The sequence below is a fragment of the Lutjanus erythropterus genome, chromosome 12 (assembly GCF_056507025.1).
Source record: "Lutjanus erythropterus isolate fLutEry1 chromosome 12, fLutEry1.hap2, whole genome shotgun sequence".
Lineage (NCBI taxonomy): Eukaryota > Metazoa > Chordata > Actinopteri > Lutjaniformes > Lutjanidae > Lutjanus > Lutjanus erythropterus.
Window position 1 is genome coordinate 38153090 of NC_139328.1, and position 26464 is coordinate 38179553.

The following is a 26464-nucleotide window of genomic DNA, read 5'->3' on the forward strand; positions in this document are numbered from 1 at the left end:
TAACTCGAGATCACAAGTTAATGATCTTATTATGTTGGGGAAACAAAAGGCTGATTTCTCAAGATAACAACATAACTGATCATGAGAAAGCGATCACTGAAGTGCACTCACCTGGGAGGCTGCAGCCAGGCTTGTTTTCTCTGTAAATGACGAGGACTGATCTACATGCTATCTGCTACAGAAAGACACTGTCTGCCTGTTGGACTTTGACTCAAGAACAGTCTGATACGCTGATCAATAATGGGTTCTCCTTGATCCGACATTTTCAGCTCAAATCTATAATATGTCCAATTACTGCATTAAAATGTCTAAAAAAATTATAGAATTTGTTGAATTATGTACTTACATTATCCTAAATATTTCCAAAAAAAGTCAATCCTATAAGTTTAGTTTGAAAAAAAGTGTGTTGTGTTAAGTGTTAATGTGAGAGACCATGAGCAGCAGAACTTACATATAATGTGTTCAAATCAGTTGCTACATTTGTCAAGATGCCATCTGTACATGCTGGAGTTAATGATTCCACATGTCATCAGTATTAAAAGGATAACTGCAAGTATGGCTGCTCTCAGACTCTGTACTTTGATAAGACTATCTCTAATGAGCCTCAGCAGTCAGTATTAATGCATTTACTTAAATTTTTACAAAGATAAAATCTGAAGTAATTGGACTGCTCACATATTAACACATGAGCAGTTAAAAAATCGTAGAAATCCACCATTTTCAGGAAATTGTCCAGTTTTAATCACAACTTTTATCAAACCTGCAACTCGACTCAGACTTTAACACCAACGATCAAAAGTGTGAATCCATGAATCAGTTCATTTCCCTTCTTTTCCTGAATCAACTGACATTAACACTATTCATTCTCAGCGAGATGGCACTTATTTCCCCAGATTCTCTTTGTTTGAACCAATCTGACAGTGGAGCACCATGAAGAACTTCCGTTAAGTTACTGAGCTCCAGTTGGAGAAAATGAAACCAAAGATCATTTCATTCACAAACAAAAAACACGTGCTGCCCTACAAAATGTCAAATTGCAGTCTGAGTCAAAAATTACAAATGGAAAAGCAACAACTTCCAATTTCGTTCAACATTTGAAGTTACAGAAAGAACAATGAGTATATTAAGCTAGTTTGTGACCTAATGCTAAGATATTGCTAGCTTAACAGCTAAGTTAATTTCTAAATAAATGAGGCTGGACACTCACTGTTACATTATGACTTGTTTAGGACTCAAAAGTTTAGATCATGGGACTTTTCATGGGACTTGGGACTTGAACAGGGACACTATAAAAACTTTTTTTCTTTTAAGTTTTGAAAAAGTTCTGACAATCATGACTCTTTTGTTAAGATAATTTACTTTTCTTCATTAGATAAACTTGAATCTTTGAGTTTTAGAAACTCAGAGAGAAAAAATTGTATTTTGAAAATTATTGAGTAAACTCTCTTTATAATATATTTTTTGAGTTTCTAAACGTTTATCTAAAGAAAAAGGTAAATTATCTCAACTAATAACTACACGTTGGTAAAACTTTGTTTTAGTTTATTTCAAAACTTAAGACGAGTTGGGCTCAAAACTGAAAAATCTATTGTAGTGAGTTCCCTTGAAATCTTGAGTTGTCTCTACTTTAATATTTTTTACAGTGGATTTGCTTGTGATGACTTGAAATTTGACTTGGGACTTGAGACTTAAGACTATCGCTTATGAACCTCAGCAGTCAGTATTAATGTGTTAACTCAAATTAAAACATAAATAAAAGTTAAAGTAGTAGACCTGCCCATGTGAATCATTAACACATGCACATTTATAAAAAAGTCATAGAAATTCCACCATACTATATTCAAGAAATTGTACAGTTTTAATCGAGACTTCACAGCCTAATTTAAAATGATAGGTGAGAACAAACTAAAGAAGAAAACCATCTCATGAGTGGACAAGTCTAAGATTCAGGCTAATATAGAATGTTAGAAAATGAGGTCTTACTGTAGAGTGGTCATCTCAGTCAGTGACGGCTGTGTGGCTTTCAGGTAGCTGGCCCGACGTGCCTGGATCTTGGGGGAGGGTTTAGGACTCCCGTCCGAGTCTCCGCTGTCGTCCTCAGCCATGGCTTTGACATAGCTGCCGCTCCTCATCCTCCGACAGGGGATGTCGTCCTCCTTCCCCAGAGGAGAGAAGCCTCCCCACTCATCCTGAGGTACCTGATGGCCGGGCGGAGAGGACAGAGACACGCCATCAGGAGGGCCCACTCCACTGCTGTCTGAGTCCCAGCCACCAAACTGGCTAACTACACTGTCCTGATGGTACATGGAGCCTACAGATACACAGCTAACATGCAGAACAACAATAATCAGCATACAAAACAGGAGCTAGCATCCAGGAACACAGACTAGACTAAACTGATGGCTGGCATTTTTCTTATTCCAACTCTCTCTCTCTCACACACACACACACACACACTCATCCATGCACAGCTCACACACAGTCTGTCGGCTAATTAGCATGGAACAGTGTGTGTACGGGTCTGAAGTTTCTCTCTGGCTAATTCATACATCTGCTTTCCAGGAGTCAGCTCGGTTCACACACTGTGGCCATACATACGCAATTTAAGTGTGCAATGTGTGTGTGTGTGCATCCGTGTGTGTGTTCATATGTCTGCAGTGATCCAACCTGAGGGTGTGTTTGTTACTAAAGAAAGACTTGTTATATGGGCTGAGATTTGTTTTGCACAAAGATACATAAATGTACTGATCAAAATCATGTAGGTAACTTAAAACCACATTATAATTCATTATAACAGTGATTATAATGCAATATAAAATTATTATAATGTATTACAGCTATAATTTCAAACAATTTGGTCAATGAGAAACAATTATGTATTGTGATACTTGACCTTATAAGTCATTATAAAAAGTTTTATAATGTGTTATGCCTCCTGTTATAAAGCATACAGATATTTACAAGTGCTTTTAACTGTAATCAGACTTTGATATAAGTAGAGCATAATGAATTCTAAGTAGGTTTAAAATGTATTATAGATATAAGCTGCATTTGAAAAACTTTCTACATAATGAGTTAATACAAAATTGTGAATGTCCATAGTAATGTCTGTATCCTCACAGTAATAATCAGAGGTGTGGACTAATGATTTTAGACTATCTTCTAAAAACTTGCAACTTGACACGGACTAATGATCGAAAGAGTGAATCCATGAATCAGTTCATTTCCCTTCATTTCCTGAATCAACTAACACTGATGATATGACACTTTTCATTCTCAGCAAGTTGACATTGTTTGAACCAATCAGACTAAAGTTACATTACTGCTCCAGCTCCCGTTGGAGAAAATGATGTTAAAGATCAAAGATCAAAAACTGCATGGTCATCAACAAAAAGGCAAATTGTTTGGCTGAAAATTACAGACGGAGATGCAACGACCTCCAGCTTCATTCAGTATTTGAAGTTACACGAAGAGTGGTAAGTAAATTAAGCTAGATAGTGACCTAATGCTAAAGTAATGCTAGCTTAATAGTTCAGTTATTTTGTAAGTACATAAGGCTGGAAACTCACTGTTACATGATGATTTGTTAAGGACTCAAAATTCAAAGTTTAGGTCAGGGAACATTACTTGTGACTTGTCAACCTTGACTTAGGACTTGAACAGGGACACTGTTAAAACCAAAATGTGGAGAAAACTCAAGGTAACTAACTGCATTACATTTTTGATTCAATTTAGATTTTAGTTTTCTTTGTTTTTTTGTTTTTTTTTTAAGTTTTTATCAACTATTAATCTTTTGTTAATTGACTTTTCCTCTTTAGATAAACTTGAATCTTTGAGAAACTCCCAAAAAATCATATTTCAAAAATTATTGAGGAAACTCAATGAAGTGAGAGTAAAAATGGTTGATTTATATATATATATATATATATATATATATATATATATATATATATATATATATATATATATATATATGAATATATATATATATATATTTTTTTTTTTTTTTTTTTCTCAATTAAAAGCTTTTAATTTTCAGGCAACCAAATAATGATAAATATTGTTCACAGCTCACTGTGAACAATATTTGAAATAAAACTTTGTTTTTGTTTCTAAAACTAAACTAAAAACTAAAAGATTCAAGTTTATCTAAAGAAGAAAAGTAAATAATCTCAACTGAAGATTACAGGCTGGCAAAACTATTTTTTTAGTTATTTCCAAACTTATGACTTTGAGTTTTACAGTAGACTTGCTTGTGTTGACTAAGGTTATATGTAGAAATGCTATTTTAAAACTTAAAGTTAAAACAGTACAGCTATAGAAGAATACTCTAACTATTCACTGTATATTATAGCATAAATATACAGAGTGTGTAGACTGTGTTTGTCTTTACAGGCGGTGTTTCTCACAGAGAAATAATACAAAGACAATCCAGAGAATACAGAGACTAAAAGGAATCAGTAAAGACAAAGAGCAGAGGCCTGTAGTTTGAGGGCGGTTAATTGGTGCAATTGGCTAATAACTAGTTTCTTATAATAACTGTTTTCTCTGAGTTTGACATGCATGGGCACCAAGGAAATGTCCTGCTCAAATATAACAAATTTGAAAAACATGAGATACTTTACGAATGTAACAGTCCTTAAAATTATATGTAAGCCTTATATAACTATATGAGAAAAACAGAACAACATGAGATATGTGAAGTCACTGATATGTTAATCTTTACACTGTGTGTTACCATATACATGCTTTAGAAGTCCTTCTAGGAATACTCAGATCATATTATACATGAGATGGAAATGATCAAAGAAGGCTATCTGTATCCTGTATTTTCACACACACATTGTTAACCCAGTGTTAACCTGAGCCCAGGGTTGTAGGACTCACACTGCAGTCAATTTTAAGGGAATAACCCTGCAAACTTGGGCTAACCCTGCTCCAGAGCTGGGCCAGTGAGCTCCAGGCTAACATCAGGGTTAGCCCACTTTGTGAATGTGCCAGTGTGACAGTTTTCTTAGCCCAGGGATAACAGCTCTCTTAGCCTCAGCCTAAGAGATTTCTAAAAGGGTTTTCTGCAATGGGCTTCTGAAGAACGTTTACCCTGGGGCTACAGGCTGTTACAAAGAAGTTGTGCATCATTCCAGGATGTTAACATGAGTCGCGTGTTCAAACGAACATTTACGGCAGGGCTAGTAGACATGCACTGTGAATCTTGCAATTAACCCAGGGTTAACAGTGTGTGTGAAAAGAGGGGCTGAGGAATATGCAGTGTGGAAAGTCCTATTATAGAAGAACACACACACACACACACACACACACAAGACCAGGAGACCTAGGACTGGTGGTTCTGTACTGGAATACAGCCACTGATCCAGCTGCCCACAGATGTATTTATAATTAACTACATACAGGATGTAAGGATAGAAGTTCCTTCTTGGCCCAGAGACTTTACACTGTGATGATGTCACAGACTTTAAAATAGATTTTCTCAGCTCGAGGAAAGTTTTACAAATAGAAAACCTCCATCGATCAAAAAGTCATCAGAAAGAGTCAGATTTGAACTTGTTTGCAGTTTGAGATGTCCTGACAACAGTCTGATGTCTTTTTTATCACAGTGGCTTAGAGGGAAAATGCTTTCTGGGCTTCAGGAGAAGTTTCTACTCCAAGTGGCCACCAGGAAAAAAATTGGAAGCAAAGCTGACAGGCAATGCTGTATATAAGTTCATATATACTTGAGAAGTGGGAACAAACTGCATTTTGAGGGGGTTTTAAATTATACTGGAAAATATATTTTAAAAGATCAAACTCTTGGCTATCACACCTTGTAAGAGGCCAGCCTCCTAGTGATTACATTTTTGATTAAATCAACTTCATTGGAAGGAAAATCTGACAGAGTTGACAAAATCTTTTCTTTTTTCATGTTTCATGTTCAAATCATGTTTTTGTAAAAATTGAAAGAGCTGTGGGGAATCTGGCCAGTTTCATAAAAAATAGACTAGAAGAAAGATGTTTATAATAGCACATTTTTACTCCTATGCTATAAGTAGGTATTGTTAGTTTTAGATTTTGAAGACTTTTAACACATTTCATAAATTATATGTATTTTATATACATGAATTCTTAAAGGATAGATTTTCACCAAAAAAAAATTGGAATTAGAGTGTTGTTACACACGCATTTTTTTTTCTTTTTTATAAACAACTTTTTATGAATTAGTTAGTGTTGTCACTGATAAAGTTAAGTTTTTTTGATAGAACATGATTTGTCCTAATTGTGAAGAATGTGTAATATTCAGAAAGCTGCTGTATTTGACCAGCTGAGAGTGAGACCGTGTTGTAATATTAGTCTGTTAAACTGTGATGAAGCTCTATTAAGTCAATAAATGTAGCTTATGGTCTATAGTTGGTACGTATACAACCCACCACAGCTCATTATTTTTAATTAGCCACACCTCTTTAGTGCGTTTGTGCCAACTGGAGCGATTCTAGCGCCGTGTGTCAAACTTGCGAGCGTTTACAGCCTTCAGAGGCCAGGGTGTGAGAGTCTGACAGACAATAATCGAGACAGACAGCAGGAGAATTGCACCGCTACTCTGACTAATTATATATGAATCACCGAGGGAAAGAGGCTGAACAGATCTGCTGGGCTCTATGTCTCTCTCTCTCTTTCTCTGTGCATGTGTGTGTGTGTGACGTCAAAGAGACACAAATGAGCAGTTTGGCTATAAAAAGAGAATGCGGGGAAAGGACCAGCTGCAGTAGCATCAGCAGGCTCTCACCCACGCACAGGCCTCACTTCCACTGCAGCTCGGCGCTCATTCTACTGTAATGGCTGAGGAGCGGCGGAGCTTTGCTTTCTATGCTTCACACTGTCATTAGTGCTGCACACACGCTGCTCCGCCAAGATCGGATGCATTTCTGAGGTTTAACAATACATCCAAACCTCTATGTCTTCTGAACCGTCCCTGTGAATGTGACATGCACAGTGACTCAGTGTGTGTACAGTATGTCCACAGTATTTACTGTGTATCTTATATTACAGCCTGTAGATGGTTTCCTTGGCAACACTGGGCTGTTTTGATGGCTTAAGGCAGCAGCATTAGAAATAACAGGTAGTGTGAGAATGCAGCCAGCAGCTGTGCTGTTGAGATGCTGCGGATAATCACTTGCAGATTGAACACACTGTATACAGCCGAGGGGATCGAGGACAGCTTTAATGTGTTCTCTTGACACGGCTGATACAGCAGCTCTGATGTGCTGCTTGTAGCTGATGTTTGCCGCAATCAAAGAAGGATAGATTGTTTGAAAGGGAAATGCAGATTTTCCTCAGTTGTCCTTTTTTTGAATTTGTTTTCTTCTTCACTCTGTTGTGTTTTAGACTTTGTCTCTGTGCTTCCGGTTTTAAACAAACACTTAAATCTCTGTCTGAAAGTACCTTTTTACTAGAGTCAAATGTACCTGCTGTCTAATCTGCTGTTCAATCATCATCTGTGTTGTATTTGAACTAAACTCAATAGTTTTTACACTTCCAAGCACCTGCCGAACACCCCGACCTGTGTAGGTCCTCTCTGTGTTGACTTTGGAGTATATCAGGACTCAGGGCTAGAAGTAACTAATTACAAATACTCAAAGTACTATCATTAAGTAGTGTTTTTGGTACTTGTACCTTTATGAGTAGAATTTTAAGTCTGTACTTTTACTTGTACTCATGTATGCAATATAGTATGTAATCTACTTACTTCATCATAGTTGAGTACTGGGTACAATTTGAATTAATATCCAAACCTTTCATCTGCATTTTAGTAGCTAATCAAGTGATCTGATCACAAACAGACCAATGAGAAATAAACATGTGTTGTGTATCTTCTTAATTATTAATGATTGATTGATTGTTAGCATGTTCAACTATCGGTTCAGGATAATGCACAAAATTTGCAACCCTTATTTGGAGAGGTGACTATGACATCAACAGTTAAATGTAACTAATACTCATAGTTTTTACAATGAATATTTTGTACTTTTACTTAAGTATATTTCTAACAGTTTTACTAGTAATTGATTAATATTTTAGCAATGTAACAGTACTTGTACTTGAGTACAGATTTTCAGCACTCTTTTCACCACTGTCATGACATTACAAGTGCTAAATACAAAACATTCAGTCTCATTAGATGTCAGCAAAGAACTATTTGTATTATAAAGATAAAGTGGAAGAACGCCCCCCTGAGCAGAGAATGACATCACACTCCCCGTCGTTTTATTTCTTTAGTCTTCTCTGTTCATGTTTATGTTCGTGCTCTCTCAGGTTTTTTTTAACATGGCAGCCTGTATTACCGCTAAATAGTCACTAAAATATGTTTCTGAACACATTTCAGTAGAAATAGGTGATGCAGTAACAGAATATTGATTCATTTCTGATCAACGCTGATCAGTTTGACAGTTTGATCTGAGTTTCTCCTTCTGAAATGGTCGCATCTAGAAGGGAACCCTTGATTTGTTGTTAAACTTAATCATATTTTGGGTTAAAATCATCATTCTCACAAGATGTGTTGCTGGTCTGTGGTCTGTTTAATGGATGGGGGGGATCATTACAGCATAGCATTGTGATATTTTGTATGCCAATATTGTATATCAATACACATATGCTAATTATCAACTTTTTACTATATAATTATTAATATAAGTAAATGCAAATTAAACTTGTTGGTAGCAGAATAATAAATTAAAAGCCGCTGTGTAATTTGAACCCTGACTATACTGAATTCAGCAACAGTTATTTTATTATTCATGAATTTAACATTTAAACTCTAAGAAGGTAAACGTGTTATTTCTTAGTTTAAAAGTCATATTCTGTCTTTGGCTTTAACAATAGAGGTGACTGATAAGAAAATATTCATATGAGGTGTTCTGGAAATAACTGATTATATATATATAATTTTGTCATTTAGCTATGATGACTTGTTGTTTATGAAGATCATAAAAATACTGCCAGAATATGAGTTGCTGAGATTTACTGGGGTAACAGGCGTTCCACTGGTTAGGTTGAGGGGGATTCTGATATACCATTTGGACAGTGGTAGCTCTTCTTGTCAGATCTCTGGCTGTGTTAGGCTGTTATGGGTCAATAAGCAGGACTGATTTATGACAATATTGCATTTTTATATGATTTCTGCATCAATTTGATGAAGTGCAGTGATCTTTAAAGGGCAACTTTAATATTTTTCAATCTGGATCCTATTTCTCCATGGTTTTGTGTCTAGCTGACTAATGGGGGCAATTTTTGAAATTGTTCCAGTACTGAGATAGAGAGCTGCAGCCTTCAGCTGCAAAACGCCCTGCAACCTAATCCTTGGAGGCAATTTTGCCCTGTCAGAGTGAGTCCACAAAAAGTGCTTGTTTTTGCCACTGACAGGCTTAGATTGTTATTCAAAGTGTCCGACAGCATTATGGAAAGGATCCTTACAGAGACAGAGCTTTTGTTAAAGAGTAAGATATAGTTTCTTTAGCCAGAAACAGACTATTAAAACTCTTGCCTCGGGTTGGGTTTTGTTCACATTTGAATCGGTGAATGGAATTCAGTACCAGTACCCAATGGCACCTTTTGTGGTTACTTTAGTCTCCCTGTAACAACAAAAATGTAACATGCAACATGCAATGCAACATTGTTACTAATTTTGAATATTTGTTATCTATTCACTCTTTCTCCACCATTGATAAGATATCATGTCATTCCTCGCCATTAACGAGATATTCCGTCGGGTTCTGATTTCACTGCTGGGTGGTGGAGTACGCTGTGACAGATCATCTGACAAAAAATTGTCATGCAAAGAAGAAGAGCACTACCAGAATTAAACAGCAGAAGAAGATGATGTTTGTGTAGAGTAAAACTTTTTTGTGTGTCTGAAACCAGAGGATCTGTTTTTTCTTTTGATATATTCCATGTTAATGTACTCATAGAACTGAATATTCTGTGGGTGTTGAAAAATCATCTAGTTTTGTCAAAAATGCTGGCACTGGCTAGCAACTTAAAAAAATACTGGCAGGGAAAGACTTATTTTGCACACCACACTAAATAAAATCCCTCTCTTTCCCCTCTCAGATTTGTCTCTACAACCTGCAGCCTGTCACCAGGGTAGCACAGTTGTTTGTATCTTGAATACTGTAATATTTCCCTGTTAATAGTTTGCAATTCACAAATATTGGTTTATACTGAGGTTTTGGACATGCTAATAAATCACTCACGCTGTTATATCATGTTGGTGAGGAGTTTCAGATGCAGCCAGTGGCTGAGTATTGGCTAATGCTAAGCCTACCAGGACAGTTATCACAGTAAAAAAGTCCAGATATCTAAAACAACTTATCCAGCAAGCTAATTAATCACCTGAAGACACTGATGCCAAGTTTTGTTGTCCATGGAGGTTTAAGTTACACTGTTAGCTGAAGTTGCTGTGGGGGACTTTCAAGCTATGAAAATGCTGCACTCTTTAGCTTTCAGATGTCATGTATTTTTTGTGTTTTAGACATATTGCTCTTGCCAGCTTTGCATTTCATGTTACATATGCTGCAGTGAGTGTTGTCTATGTTGAGCTTTGAAAAGTTTAACCACACTTGTGACAGCTTTCAGCTCTCTGTTGACCTGACTCACTGACTCCACTCTGTGACTGACCGAACTGTTGCTCGCGCTAACACTGCTATTCTCTCTCTTTCTTTTCTTTTTCTCTATACTCACTATTACTCTCTTGCCTAGATGCACTTCCAAGTATCAAAATTTTAAACCAATTTATTTAAGCAGAACTGACATAATTTGGCTGGCATCCTTAAAAGTAATGAATTTGGTACCTAACCCTACTCTTGCCAAAGCCACCAGTCATTTATCATCTTAAAACACACTTCATTCAAACTCAACAACCAAACACAGTTCAGACAAAAATGAAAATTCAGTGATTATCTACTCACCCTCATGATCACTGAGGGTTGGGTTTATTTTGTTAGACTACAAAACACTGCTGGAGTTTCACAAGAAAACAGTGCTGAATCTCCCAAACAATGGTTGTAAATGGTGACCAGTTTTCAGAATAAAAACATAAAATGCCTTCATACTGCTTGTCTGGTGTAATCCAAGTCTCCTAAAGCTCCAACATGCTAAGTTGACTAAAAATATGTTGAAATAGGGGGTGAGTAGAAAATGACTGAATTTTCATTTTTGAAGGTTCATTTCAACCAAACCAGAGTTGGTGATTGTTGGAACAGTGGGAAGATGCGTGTTGCTAATGGTGAGTTTTATTTTGTTTCTGTCCAGTTTAAATGACATGTTTACAATGATAATATTCCTGTTTCTATAAATGCTGTCTGGGGGTTTTGGTTTTTTGATTACACGGCTGACAGCTGCAGCGCTCTCGCTCAATACTGGGAAAGCATCAAAAATTGTCGCCCCCCCCCCCCCCCCCCATTAGTCACTTAGACAGAAAAACATGAGAAAATAGGATCCAGGATGAAAAAAAACCTGAAGTTACCCTTTAAGGTGACTGGTATCTGGTTATTTTATTCATGGACAGTTTCTTAGTTTTATATATTATTACTCTCTCATTACATCTCACTGCTGCAATATCTTCCATAAAAAGTGATGGAGGTTTTTAACACCCACACCAGATGAAAACTGATTTAACATGAATGTTCGTCATGTACTTTCATTTATATATATTTACATAATTTTATCAGCAGAAGCTGAGCTGAACACAAGTGAGCAGAAAGTGTGTTTTCACTGTCTGTCAGTAGTTTGGAATAAATGTCTGTATCACAGTTAATAAATGAGTCACACTGCTGCTTGTTGAGACTGATAGAAGGCAGAGAGAGAGAGAGAGAGAGAGAGAGAGCAGCAAGAGGATGTGAAACAACACGTCTGAGCCACTAAATGATCTCTGTCTCCTGCCCACTCAGGTCCACTGCATCCTGAAATACACAGCACTTCTGTTCAGCCATTCCACCAGTTTGTGCTTTTCATGTATTAGCATACATTTGGGCACAGAGGTAACCATTGATTTCTCTAAAACATCTTTGAAAACCCCAAAAAAGGTTAAAACATTTTTTATCATGTAGCGGATGGGATATTTTTTCATCTAGATGGTTAGAGGAGTCTTTAGGGATTGTGGAAATAAAGTCACATGAACAGGTTTATTAAAACAAGCAAATCAACAAGGAATCACTGGTTGACTCTATTTTATAGAAACTCGTGGTTACCTTTGTGACCTGAATGTAAACTGACACACAAACTTGGGTGAACATCAGAAATGACCCACTGATAGCAGACTGATTGTAGAAAGCACTACACCAGAGATATGCTTCATTAACATGTTTCATCAGTAACCAATCAATAAATTAATGGGTGACCCAGTTAAAAGAACTACAGATCTTTCTGATCAATATTTATGGAGCCACAAAATCTCAAATTAAACACGAATGTTGAAAAAGTGTCTGGGGAAGTAATCAGACCAAACAAATAAAAGCCTGTCTGTAATAAAGGCCCTGTGAAAACACTGAGGGGAGTGGACTTGTCTGTGCTATAATCGCTCTTATGATGAAGTTACAATAGTCATGTCACATTCACCACTGCTGGTTTCACTCATCTTTGCTTTTATATGTCCCTTGAGGTGCTAGAAGGCTTTTAATGTGGAAAATCTGTGCAGGATGTGCTGACATTTATTGACAGAAATTTTGAGGTATAATTCACCACTTTGCATGTGGAGGTCCAGTCAGTGTTGATAGTAAATGTAGTTAGTTGAAACACTATTTCCTCAGTGCTGCTATATTTACTGAGAAAGCTGAGTTCTCCTGCTCGCATAGTTGTGCCGGCAGTGCCTACATGTACCAGGATGCATTGTGCACAACAGGCTATCGCTGTTAACTTCACTGGACAAAACACAGGTTTGGGTGACATAATACTGATCTAGGACTAGGAATCCAAGCTGGAATAGTAGTTCTTCCTCAGCACCTCAACATCAGTGACAACACAGGATTCAGGAAGAACCACAGATTTCATAGCAGGATGAAACAGCATTTTCTCTGTCAATACAGCCAGCAAGAATGCATTGCTTCAGCTGACTACATTTACCATCAACACTGACTTGACATCCACATAAAAAGCAGCAAATTCTCCCTTTAATGTTGATTAAATAGCACCAGACAGGAAGAAAGTAAGAAGAACAGAGTGGTGAGTATGACATGACTTTTAGTGATATTACATTATACAGAATTTATCTAAACAAACATGGAGGAAACTGCTGAAAGTCCACTGACAGCAAACAGCATCAAACCCGCTAAATGAAATAAAAAGCTGCTCCTCTCTGCAGCCACCAGTCCAGATCTGATGGTATACTTGTTCATTTGAAGGCTCACTCTTAGTGTTGTTAGTAATAGTAGTAATTGTGATGTATGTCATATGTGTGTGTACTGTACATGAATTCCTAACCATACACACACACACCCACACACTCAAACACAAGCTTATCTCACACACCACAGTACAGGTAACAAATAAACAAGAGCCGCAGGTGCTGGGGAGGCCAGTTAACTTTTTACAGTTCCATGTTACGACACAGTGGAACAACAGCCATCATTTGACTTCTACATTATTCCCACATATAGAATTTATTCAGGCTGGCTGACTGATTGTACATGGAACACAGAAGGACCAGTGTTCCGATGGTAAATGTCATAAATGTGGACGTGTGTTTTGGTGCATGAAGAACTAAATTTAAAGGGCACCTAAGGCTGGGTACTGTTCAAAAAGTTTGGATACCTGAACAGATACCATGGCTTTGATACCATTTCCTGAACAATAATTTTCATACCAATTTCATGAAAATCTAATTCAACAAAAAGAAAATTGTATTACACATTATGGTATAACTACTCATGTTAAAGGAAGAAGCTGTAACCTCGACAACTGAACTGATATGAGGAAACTGACAGAATATCTATATGGTATTACTCAGTGGTGGAAAGAGTACTGAAAATCTGCACGTTACCTGCACTGTTACCTTGCTAAAATATTACTCAATTACAAGTAAAAGTAGTGCTGCTGGAAATATACTTAAGTGAAAGTACAAAGTATTTGTTGCATAAACTACTCAGAGTATTAGTTACTTTTAACCATTGATGTCACAGTCATCTCTGCAAACTAGGGTTGCAAATTTTGTGCGTTTTCCCAACTAGTAGTTGAAAATGCTAACAAATGATTAATCATTAATAATCTATTAGATACAAAACACATTGTTTTCCTTATTTTCATTTTTTGTCAATTTGTTTTTCTAATTTTAAGTCTATATTTAGCCACACCAGACAAATCAATGTCAAATGAGGTGCAGTTACTGCCATGACTAATTATTAAATATCCATGAATACATTTTTAATTCAGGGCTGTACAGTGCGACAATTTTCGTCGCATTTACTACTAAAAATCATTCTGTGCGAAGAGAAATACATGTCCACTCGCACAAGTGCGAAGGAGTTGCGCTGGTATCATGTCTAAAAAAAAAATAGTAGGGAAATCAAGGCTATAGGCTGTCTCTTGTCCTATACGTCAGTTGTTGTAGCAATGCTTCACGGGAGTTGTAGTTCTAAGTGTGTACCGTCCTTCTCAATCCGAATACAAAAGAACTACATTTCCAGGTAAACGTTCCCGCCCTCGCTGATCTCCGCTGAAACCGCAACATTTGTATAGTTTTGTGACAAACAAGCCGCAACAGCTAAGGACAACACTCAAGCAAAATGAAAAGGTATTTTTCTGTAGTTTCGACCTCAGTCGGTCACGACGACGAGGATAAAAAACGCCGTTTGGAGAAATCCTTCACTAGGCCTACAGCATTTACAGAATCTTCATCGGACCGGGCAGTCTCTGATACAAAAATGTATCGATTGAACCCTCAGTGGTTGAAAGACTTCGCCTGGCTTTTTTACGATCAAACCAAAAAAGCACTGTTTTGTAAATATTGTGTGGCGGCAGGTGAACGGATGGCAGGGAATACACCATACATCACAGGGAGTACAATCTTTAAACGTGACAACGTTTATAAACACAGTATTACAAAGCGACACATCGCCTGACTAATTTTACTATTTTTCTCAAAGATGAAACCCTAACATTACAGAATGCATGATTATAATCAGCAACTTTGAGATCAAAAAATGTGGTTTGAATGGGAGTTAATTGTCCTTAACGTCTAAATCTGATGCTACACAAAAACTAATAATGCATCAAAGTCAATATTTTGGTTAATCCTTGACATATCCAAGACTGATAAAAAAAAAAATGCCCCAGCCACCCAACATTTGTTGTATGGAAAATATCTAAATTTCTTTGCTTTTTTTCATAAATAATAACAGTGATATCGAGTAATCAAACAGGCATTTAAAGGGTTAAACTTCTCAAAATGATTGAATGTTTAGTTTTGGGGGCAGGACTAAAGTTCTTTGAGAGATTTATGCAGAAAAAAGTAGAAAAAATATGAATCTGTACTTTTTTAATGTAGTTTTTATGGAGGTGGACATTTTTGTCCTTAACAACCAATTAGGATGGAAATTAAGACGAAGCCAGGGGGTTAACATTGTTAGAATTTCTGATCACTATCGAATTTAGCCAATAAACACATTAACTAACTATTCAACTATGTGTGTGCTACTAAATTTTTCTTTGTGCTACTAAAATTTTTAACTTGCTAGCACCAGTGCTACCACCTAAAAAAGTAAGCGTACAGCCCTGTAATTGATTGAATTCTAAATGGAAATTATCTGATAACTGCTTAATCATAAACATCTTTACTCCAATTGTGTGCTATCAAAGCATTTTGTTTTGTTCTTGTCTATATATCTTTGTTTTCATTGGTCTGTTTGTGATTAGATCACCTGATTGGCTACTTAACTGCAGATGACAGGTTTGGATATGAATTCAAATAGTACTCAGTACTTAACTATGACTTTAAAAGTAACTAAGTAGATTACATCTTGTTATGAGTAAAAGTACAGACTTGAAAATCTACTCATAAAAGTGCAAATACCCAAATAAACTACTTAATTACAGTATTTTGAGTGTTTGTAATTAGTTACTTCCACCCCTAGCATTGCTGTACTTTATAAAAAATATAAATAACTATCAAAACTCTTCACAATTTGGTATTGAATGACAGCGTATTTTTCAATACTCAATAGCACTGAAATAATTCAGCTGGTATCATAATAGTATCACAGTTCAATACCTAGCCCTGAGGATGCCCAAATATTGCTTTTTGACACTTTAAGCAATTAAATTTGACAAACTAACATGTAAGCTAAAATATGGCAGCATACTTTGGAAAATAGAAAGAAAGTAGTTTTGTCTTTTGCCTTAAAGGTCCTGAGTGGAGTTCTTCTTAACAAACAGAAGTTACGTTTTCATTCAGGGTTTCTCACCAAAACAACTGAAGTTAAACGTTGAGGTCTAACAAAAATGTTGAATAGACATTTTTAAAATAAAATACAACATTTTTTACATCCATGTTACTCACTGCAGTCTTTTTCTACCTGTGCTGATGCATATCTTGGTGTTACTGTAACCTGTTCAGTGAAATAATGTGACACCACATGAGAAACAGCACAGAGAACCACTCATAGAAAAACAGCTCCATAGCACTATTAGAGATCAATAACTCCACAGGGGATCATTAAACATGCAAAATCACTGCTCCAGTCCTTCATCGTTTTGTTGGAAGTCATGTAATCACTGTTACAAGATTAGTAAGTCTGAAAGTTCACTCAGATCAGACCTCAAAAAAGCCAGACGAAAGCAATAAACTCGAATGTCAAATTTTAATTTGGTGAAAGCACCACTGGGTGAGCACCAATCATATATGAGCTCTTCTACTTCCTGTATGTAGTTAAATAGCTCCCCAGCACAGCTGAACACAGCACTTCAAAGAACAGCACAGCACAACACCAAGTCATCGAGACAACAACAGTGAGGAAAGGCAAGATAACTGGTATAGAGGCAGGAAGGGAAGCACTACTAAATTAAAAATGAGGTCTACAAACAGGAAAGGATGTCATTCTTCATGAGTTCATGTCATTACCTAGCATTCAGAGAGTAAGGCTGCTACTGGCTCTGCACTTACTTCTCTCGTCAACTCAAAAGGAGGAAAGAGGAGGAAGAGGAGAAGGAAGAGGAAGGCTCTCCAAACCAAGAGGAAGTAAAGGAGGTGGAGGTGGGTTGGTGGGTGGCAGGGGGGTGGGGTTGGGTGGATAAGAAGTGTGGGGGTGAGTTGGGTGAGTGGAGGAGAGGCAGGAGGGGGGAGAAGAGTGGTGGAGAAGAGGGAGGAGGTGGCAGTGGGGTTCTTGGGAGATCAGAGTAATAGACTGGTGGTAGGGAGCAATGTTCCCTCTAAGGCTGTGGACGCACTACAACATGTTTACAACACCTGACACTGACCTAACATTCAACACTTCATCTAACATCAGACACAGGTGGAGTGGACATTAATTAACCCTAGTTAGAGGGCATGCTGGGATGCATTATTACCCTGTTTAATACCACAAAGGACTGTTTTCCCACACTGAACTGCTTCTCTGCTCTGGACTGGTCTCTGGTGCTAGCTGGAGGTGGCCACTGTCGATTTCAGTGTTCCCTTATGGTTACATACCCATTTTAGGCCCTTTACACTCACACAGTACATCCTTAATTATGGTGCAATACTTTAAAAAAGAGGAAGGGCCCTGAGGAAACTAATATCAGTGTTTTAATTTGTCACACGACTCTCTGGAGGTCATGTTTAATGACTTTTTTGCAGCCTCCATCTTCGCTCCTCACAAAAATGGTCTGAAAACATCTTTTTCTGTTGTTTTACAATCTAGAAAAAAAATATTTACATTAATAGATAAATAAAGTTTATTGTTTAATGTACTTTATTTGATAATTAAGTTGTGTTAAATGTAAGTGTTGCCTTCAAGTCTCTTTTCAGAAAATTGCAATCAATTTTAAATGTGAAAGTATATTAATTCCCTAGTGTTTTTCAGATTTTTTTTTTAAGTTTTCCTCAGATATTCACTCATATTACACAAGACACTCAAAGGACTTTCACCTTCCATATTGTCGGAACTTTGGGAGACTTGGATTACACCAGACAAGCAGTATGGAGGCATTTTATGTTTTTATTTTTTAAACATTTGAAAACTGGTCACCATTAACTTCCATTATTTGGGAGATTCTGTAACACTGTTTTCCTGTGAAACTCCAGCAGTGTTCTGTGGACTTAAATAACTCAACCTGACCTTCAATTAGCATGAGGAATAGACAATGACTGAATTTAGACTTTTGGGTGAACTATCTCTTCATGCTAATAAGAGTATGGTAGATGGCACCAAAGAGCAGCCAATAGCAGAGAGTCACTTCAGTACTGGTTTTTCACCTACAGATGTTGGTGTCTGATTTGAAATTTATGACAACAGTTCAAGAAAGAGAAAGAAACTCTTTCTTCTGCCAGAGTCACCAAAAGTGCTGAACCATGACGAATCTGCAGGTCCTTTTCCATTATGGAGGCCCAGTGCTAACCAACCAGCATGCTAGCTAAAAAGCTACTACTAATGCCTCAGATTTACTTTATGTGATGCCTAACCCTGAGTTTTCATCTTTAAGGTTTTGATGCTAGAACCCAAATCACAATTCTGCTGGGTGATGTCACCATCTGCTATTCATGTTGGAATTAGCAAAAAGGAAGGGCTTGTTGTGTCTAGAAGGGAACCATTGATTCGCAAAACTCTTGCAAGATTTGTATGCATTGTTTCTTCTTTGTGCACGTTGTACAAACTAATTATATTTTATAATGGTAGGGTTATGAACAACAGACACTGGAGGTTTGGGAAAGATAAGTGCTTGGGTTAAAACGATCTAGGGTTCCCTTCTAAACATGACTGTTATTTTGTAGTTTAACTTCCCGTTTAAGCAATCTGATGACATCACATGGGCTCCAGGGAATTTTGAAGGGTTCAGACATTTTATAAACTAGACAGTTAATTGGTAATGAAAATTATTTCATCCTTACTACTAATTAATGTTACGTTTTCTGCAGAAAATTATTTAAGTTAAATGATTAAAATTGATTAATTGCTTTGAATATATGGAATGATTTAAATACATTTAATGATATATCTCCAAGATCCAGTGGTCCATTGGCAGAGTGTGATCCTGGGCTTGTAGACACAACAGAGACTGATAGCACCCAGCAGGTGGTATAACTGTACTGTTATGTATATTTTTAATATCATGACAATGTCTCAAAGCTGTCTGTCTGATGTCTCACTACTGAATCATGCCTAAAGCCCACATATTACCAGCTCTAGTGTCTCCCCAGCCTTCGCCAGTGATATCCAGTCATTGTTTCTAACTGTGTCAATCTGCAGTTGTCATTCCAACCAAACACTGAAGGGATGCAGGAACTTTGAGGGAAATGATCCTGGACTTCGACCTTCCAAACTGGGATGCAGATCCACTGATCCCGGCACGGTTATTATGTAAAGTTTGCATTTAATAGAACTGCTGATTTATGAAGCGTACACCCTAAGCACCCTTGACCACAGCCCTAACCTCTATAAAGCTTTTTTTAATTTTAATTACTTGACTCTTTCAGCTCACTATGACCTAATTATACTGACACTGAAATGTTAAACTAATATTCTTATTCTGGTTTATTTGTCCAGTCCCTGTGTCTTCTACTTTGTGCTTCATTACATTCGACCAAACATTTCATGCCCTCTGACTTTATGGGTATTATCTCTCAATTAGGAGCTATTGAGTGTCCCAGTGCCAAAAAGGTTATAGTTCTCTGGACATTCAGCTGCCTTGAAAATTCCCAGAATACACTGTAAGCACATACCTGCTCACTGACTGGAGGGGAGAACACTACATCTTGAACAAGCCCTTTTCATTTTGCCAGGTTGAACACAGCTTTAGCTCTCTAGTTCAGTAGACAGTTGGTCACAATCATTTCAATCCACTGTGCCCTTTAATACAACCAGAGGTCACTGACTGGTAATTACTGTAGTGCACACAGCCTAAACAGATCTCTAAAGTCTTGGCCTCTGCCTCTCTGCTCACACAGTGAGAGTGACCCACAGAGTGTTGGTGTGTGTGCAACAATTAAACATCTGATAACACACACAAACTTTTTTTTTTGGATGATCCCTTTTCCATTAAGAGTGTAGCTTCAAAAGCATTCCTTGGTTCTCGGTCTCAGGCATAAAAGCAAGTAACTCCAACATCCTTTCCCTTCAAAATCTGCACATATTTTGCCTGAAGCCTCAGAAAACCTATTTCTGATATTAATAGCCTAAATTCATGCACTGGAATGTTTTGTGCATGCTAATTTCCCCAAGACTTGGTATTTAATGATATCTCTGATGTATATTACAGCAGCAGTTTCCACTGTGCTTGACATGCTATGTGACATTTAATACAGTGGTATAAAAGATGTTTAAATGTATAAACTGCATAAATGTATACTGTATGTGCTATAATGCATCCAATTTGACTAGAAGAGCATCTGTTCACAGACTTTAGGGTTCACACCAACACTTCCCTGATTGCTGCTCCCTCAACCAAAACTATACCTTAAAACATACTGAAATTAAGTGGAATCAACTAGTTCTTTCTCGTTAACATCTCATTAAGTTAATATATGCATTTTTCCAGCTAATACAATTTTCTAGCTTAATATGTTTTTCTCAAGTTCAAATAGCTTAACCTCAATTACTTTAATATTCTCAAAACTTATAAGATGATTTTGAACTTATTATTCAACCAATTATTACATTAACTTACATTTAAGGCAGCGGAGGAACTTGATGAACCTACATAAAATGATTTACAGTGTAAAGGGGCCATTCACACCAAACAGTGGCCAGACCAAACTAGAAAGATGAGTTAACAAAATTCTTCAAAAAGAGAAAAAAAAGAGTTCAGAGAATCCACCACTCCATTACAAGAGTTTGCATTTAATGAAGACAAATTTTTTTCAGACTCTTGTATGAGTTGACATCAATTCATGTGTAATCTGCCTAATATTACATTATAAATTCTTTAATATGTTGTTGTCTATACCCTCTAAGTTTGGTTTTTTTATTAGCCGTCAGTGTTTCTATCTCTCATCAAATTGTTCTGTTTTCCAGTGTCGTTGTCATTATAGTTGTGGTGTGGACTCCATCCACTTTTTAAAACAATATATTTATAGTTCTTGTTGTAGTTATTGTTCTTGGTGTGGACAGCCCTTATACTGGTTTGGACAATCTTTTATCGTTCTATTGTCTTCTTATTCTTGCACTTCTCTGCTCTCTGTGTATTTTCTTCAGAACTGAAGAACTGGAGATGAAGCAGTGAAGCAGGTCTGTGCCTTGTCTGCCCCTTGGCCAAATTAACCTGGCTACTCAACACCGAACTATTCACAGCAGGAAGCTGGAGTTGGAGTTGCTCAGGCCATTGACCTAAACAATCACCATCTAACTGGTGTAGGATTGCCAACGCTACCTCAACTATACTGCGCTGGTTGCAGACTTAATTTTCTTGAACCACTGACAACTGAGCATCATCCCACCATCTGACCTGCATGAGCTGTGGGACACCACCTATGGACCATACGTTTTCTTTCCATTCCTTGCTTGAATCTGTTACCGACTCTCATATTCTAAGTTAGCTCAGTCATTCATCATCATTTGCAAACGTGGTTTTGTTTGTGTTTCCTATATTTAACTATGCATCACATTTTATCTTCTCTGTGTGTTTGTTATCATAGTATTAGTCCCTGATGTTTCAAAGAGCTACATGCACAACGTAGTGGCATATTTGATATAAGTGCTACGGGAATCTTTTCCAATGATTGCTGCTATAGAAGGCAATTATTCTCACTGTATATTACTGATCATTCTGGGAACTTTCAAAGGATTGAACATCCAGGGCTGATCTGGAGATGATTTTGGCACTTGGATAACCAAAAACTTTGACAGGACATTCCACCTTAGACTTCTTGACCTGCGAGACATAAAAATTAGAACTGAATGGGCAAGGACAGCAGCCTTGTATATCCTGGTATTCTTGGTTCTAAAACTTTACAATGGCCACCTGTCCACCCGAGTAATGGGACTCCAACTAACTGATGTTCTTCTTCAGCACAGTCAGGGTAGTGTTTGGTAGGACTGAAAACCTAAACTCATAGAGGACTGGACACCACCGACTTAGAGGAAACATTGGTGAGGAAAGTAAGTCGTGGAGAAAAGGGAGGCAACAGAGGGGAGAAGGGTGAATCGACTGGTTTTGGATGGGAGTCGGGGAGGAATTATTTACCTGTAAGAAATGGCAAGAGCGCTCCTGCTGCTGACTGCCCTTAGATTTGACTAGAGCTCTATCTAGGTTTAGGTTACCGGATCCTGCGCTGGCTCGTAGCTGGTTGTGGCTGCTGTTGTTGGTGTAGACCTCTCGGGCCCTGCTCACCGTTAGGCTCGACGACCATGCCCCTTTCTTCACAAGGGGCCCGTCCACAAGACCCAGTGGCAGCAAGGGGCCACTTCCTCCACCGATACCGCCACCGCTGTTATTGCTGCTACCACTAACTGGCACACATGCCGAGGACGCTGCATACTTCACATCGTTGTTGCTCCGGGAGGCTTTGAGTGCAGGATGGTGGTGTGTGTGGCCATGGTGTGCGTGGGTGTGGGTGTGTGTGTGCTCGTTGAGTGTGGCGTAAGGGTCCATCATGAAGTACTGCTGGGACTGCGAGGAGGAGAGACTGGGGAGGGGAGTCTGGGGGAACTTGTCAGGGTTATTGCCGGGGTACCGGCCCATTGTCATGGCGATGGGCGAGGGGGAAATGGAGGGTGAGGGTGAGGGTGGAGGTTGGTGGTGGTGAGGGTGGTAGAGACACAGCTCCCGTTCCAGGTTGTCATCTGAGCTCCAATATCCGGAGCCCGGAGCAGATGCTGAGCCGTGGAGCTGGTGGTGGTGGTGGTGGTGGCTTCGATGCTTGGGCTCCGCTGATCGACAGCGCTCACGGCTCTTGCTGCGCTTCCGGTGGCGCACTCCCACTGGTGGAGTTTCACCTTCTGGGCTGGCCCTTGAACCACCACCACCACCTCCTCCACCACCACCACCACCACCATTAACGCTCCCATTATTGGCCCCCTTGGAGGACTGTGTGTGGTGTGGCCCCTCCAATGAATGTGACTTGGTGAAGAGTTTTTGGACTGAGTGGACCAGGTGACGAATTCTCCCTGGGCTGTCATTGTTGTTGTTGTTGGCCCCCATCCCCCCACTGTGGGCCAACACTCCTCGTTTGTACTGCAGTGTATGGTAGCCATCTCTGGAAAAGGATGGCTGACGCTCAAACGGGTCCGCAAAGTTTGCTGGTACCCGGGTGGGCGTTTTACCTCCATAGCCTCCTCCACCTCCTCCTCCTCCTCCCCCTCCTCCTCCTACATATGGTACCATGGCCATACACTCATCCTTTACCTCAGGATGGTGAGATGAGGAGGTGGAGTGGCACCTCCTTGGGAAGGTTCCGTATGGGACGATGCTGTTGCTGTCAGAGGGGTACGAGGTACGCTGAGCATTGTAGTAGGGCAGCTCAGCTGGATGCGGCATGGGGATGGGTATAGGCATGTCATTCTGACTGATCAGATATGGCTTGCGGTCAACATGGTGACCCAGTGGATCGTATGATGGTTCATAGGAGACCACGTGATGGTGACTCCGACTACTGGACAGGCCTTTCATGACAGGGGGAAGGATGGGTGGATGGAAAGAGGAATGATATGGATGAGAGATGCCAGGCAGGCCCGTGACCAGAGAAGGGCTGCAGAAGACTGTCCCTGAGAGGAGAGCTGCAGACTCTGGAAGACAGGAAGAGAGAGGACAAACAGTTAATACAAGGCAACAAATCCAACAAAAATCAGGTCATACCATGGGAGTGATATAGATATGATGTAGAGGTTAGGAACTTTTATCTTTTCAACTTTTGACCTTTAATTCAAGCATCCCTGTGTGCCCCACAATCTTATTTTAATGGAACCAAGATCTTGCCCCAGGCCCTCCTTCAGAGCTTGATGATCCTCAAAGCATCCGAGTATCACAATCCACTTAAGATTCTGGGGACCGGAAAAAACTGGGAGATAGGAAGGGCATAGGTGAGGAAAACCAGCAAGGAGGAACAAACAGTGTTACAGTGGCTGACACTGTTATACCTCACAGCAGCAAAGTTCTGAATTCTGGACCCCGTTGACCAGCTGGGGCCTTTCTGTGCGGGATTTGAATGTTTTCCCATGTCTGCATGGGTTTCGTCCAGGCACTGCAGCTTCCTCCCACAGTCCAAACACTGCGAGGTTAACTTAATTGGCAACTCTAAATTGCCCACAGTTAATGCAAGCATTAATTGTTATTTGTCTCTAGGGTTGGTGATGTCTGCGAAACTGGCATATGATGATGTCCACAGTGAAACATAGCAATAGGCCTTAAAGGGTCTTTGCCTCTGCACCATGTCTGTAACTTAGTTTAATAGGAAAAGAATAAACAGGACACAGAGACAAAGAGCAATGAACAGCAGGAACAGCTTTTTATTTTCTTCCCTACATATCAGCAACGGAACTTGGGTAACAACTTTATGACAAATCTGAGAAGACACTAGAGTTGGGCAATATATTAAAGTTTACCAAATGATCATCGTCAGCTCATCCATCGGCGATTAGCAATATCATCATCCCCACTCCCACCTCCTCCCGTCCTCTCAAGTCTCAGGTGGGAGATGTGCACAAGCGGCTATTCACTATGTTACACATGCTGCATACGTTCACTACATCCAATAGACAAAATAATCTCAAAAGGTGTCAAGAAATTATATGTTGTCACACTTATTTTCCATTTTAAACAGAGAAATACATTAAAAAAGGTCTCTGCACACCTGAATGTATGACAAGTGTGTCAGAGGGAGATTCAACTTGAAGAAAATCAGAAAAGACTTTTGCACACTGTCTCTTTCTGTTGATTTATTCTGGACAACCTTTATCAGTATACCTGATGATGCCCTACGGCTGTTTTTCAACAGTTATGTCTGGATGTTATGTTAAAAACTTAAAGTGCCATACGGAGACCCCAAAAAACCCTGCTTCAGAATAAATGAAGCATAGACACATCATATTGCTTTTTCCCATCTTAAAACTAAACTTTGTGCATACAAAAGGAGTCAAAAAAACTTATAAGATTATAAAAAAGTAACTCACAGAAAACGAACTAGGTTTACATGATTTTCCTGTACAGCATGTGCAGTATTGTAATTTTCAGGATTTCGGTCGCTATATACCACCAGTCACCAGTTGAAAAATGATTTTGAAGTCATGATTCACACGTAGGTAATAAATAAATATTAACCAAAGCAACAGCATTTAAGCAGCATACAACGCTGCAAAATGTAGTCTAGTGGTGTAGTGTTTTACTAAACTGGGCGATGACACACCAGAGTAATGACTTCTCCATTTTTCAACATACTGTGGAGCATCAGTGTTTTGGTTGGCACCATCGTGCACAGAAGTTGAATAAAGGTGAACAACCATTCATCATCAACTTAAGTCCTTTACACAACTGAGTGGGTGGTTGGGTAGGTTTCCATTTTTGCTGGTCTGATCTGGTGTAGAGAGTTTAAAAGGATAGTTCACCCAAAAATGATAATTCAGTCTACAGTCTACAGTGAAGATTCAAGCTAAAAATATGGTGTAAATAACATTTTTTTGTCAACTTGGAATGTCGGGGAGGTATTTTATGTTTTTATTCTGTTTTTTTTTTTACATTTGAAAACTGGTCACTATTCACTTCCATTGTTTGGGAGATTCTGCAACACATGAAACTCCAGCAGTGTTCTGTGGACTAAAAAACTAAATCTGATAATAATCTATAATAATCTAGATAATAACTGAATTTTCATTTCAAAAGTAGCCTACATCAAGAAACTGTGTCAACTGTATTGCATTAGTTATAAGCAATATAACAATGTGATTAACCGCCTCGGGTTGAGGATGTTATATAGGATATATGTAAATATCACTGTTAATGAGGATTGCTGTGAGATTGTTTTATAGGATCAAAAATCAATCCAGAATGATAAATCCAACATTGTATGTCTTCTGTGATTATACATCTGGCAATGCCATGATGTCTTGGGTTGAGACTGTAGACCAATCAGAGTCTGTGTTTCTGACTGGGTGTGTGACAGTATGCATTGTGCAATGGACTTTGTTAATAGTTTAACATTATCTCAAGTTGCACTAAACCAAAGTGTTAAATTATTTGATATGATAAACTTCAGAGGAAGAAAGGTTGAATGGTTGTTGTGAAAAATAATAACACGATGTGTCACTCAGTTGTCCTGATTGTGGTGCTGCTACACTCTCAATAATGGGCTCTCATTATGTTT

At 38.5% G+C, this 26464-nt stretch overlaps 1 protein-coding gene across 1 annotated transcript in view; it reads right to left on the reverse strand.

Annotated features, from left to right (window-relative positions):
• Window positions 1-23887, reverse strand: part of LOC146318455 (disks large-associated protein 1-like) — a 99032-nt gene extending 75145 nt beyond the window's left edge. Inside the window, exons 1-2 of the mRNA XM_084732732.1 lie at window positions 22354-23887; window positions 1984-2198 (exon numbers count right to left, since the gene is read on the reverse strand). Of these exons, the coding sequence (XP_084588858.1) occupies window positions 1984-2198; window positions 22354-23778 (1640 nt within the window). The 5' untranslated portion in view covers window positions 23779-23887. The remainder of the gene's footprint in view (window positions 1-1983; window positions 2199-22353) is intronic.
• Between the last annotated feature and the right edge of the window lie 2577 nt (window positions 23888-26464).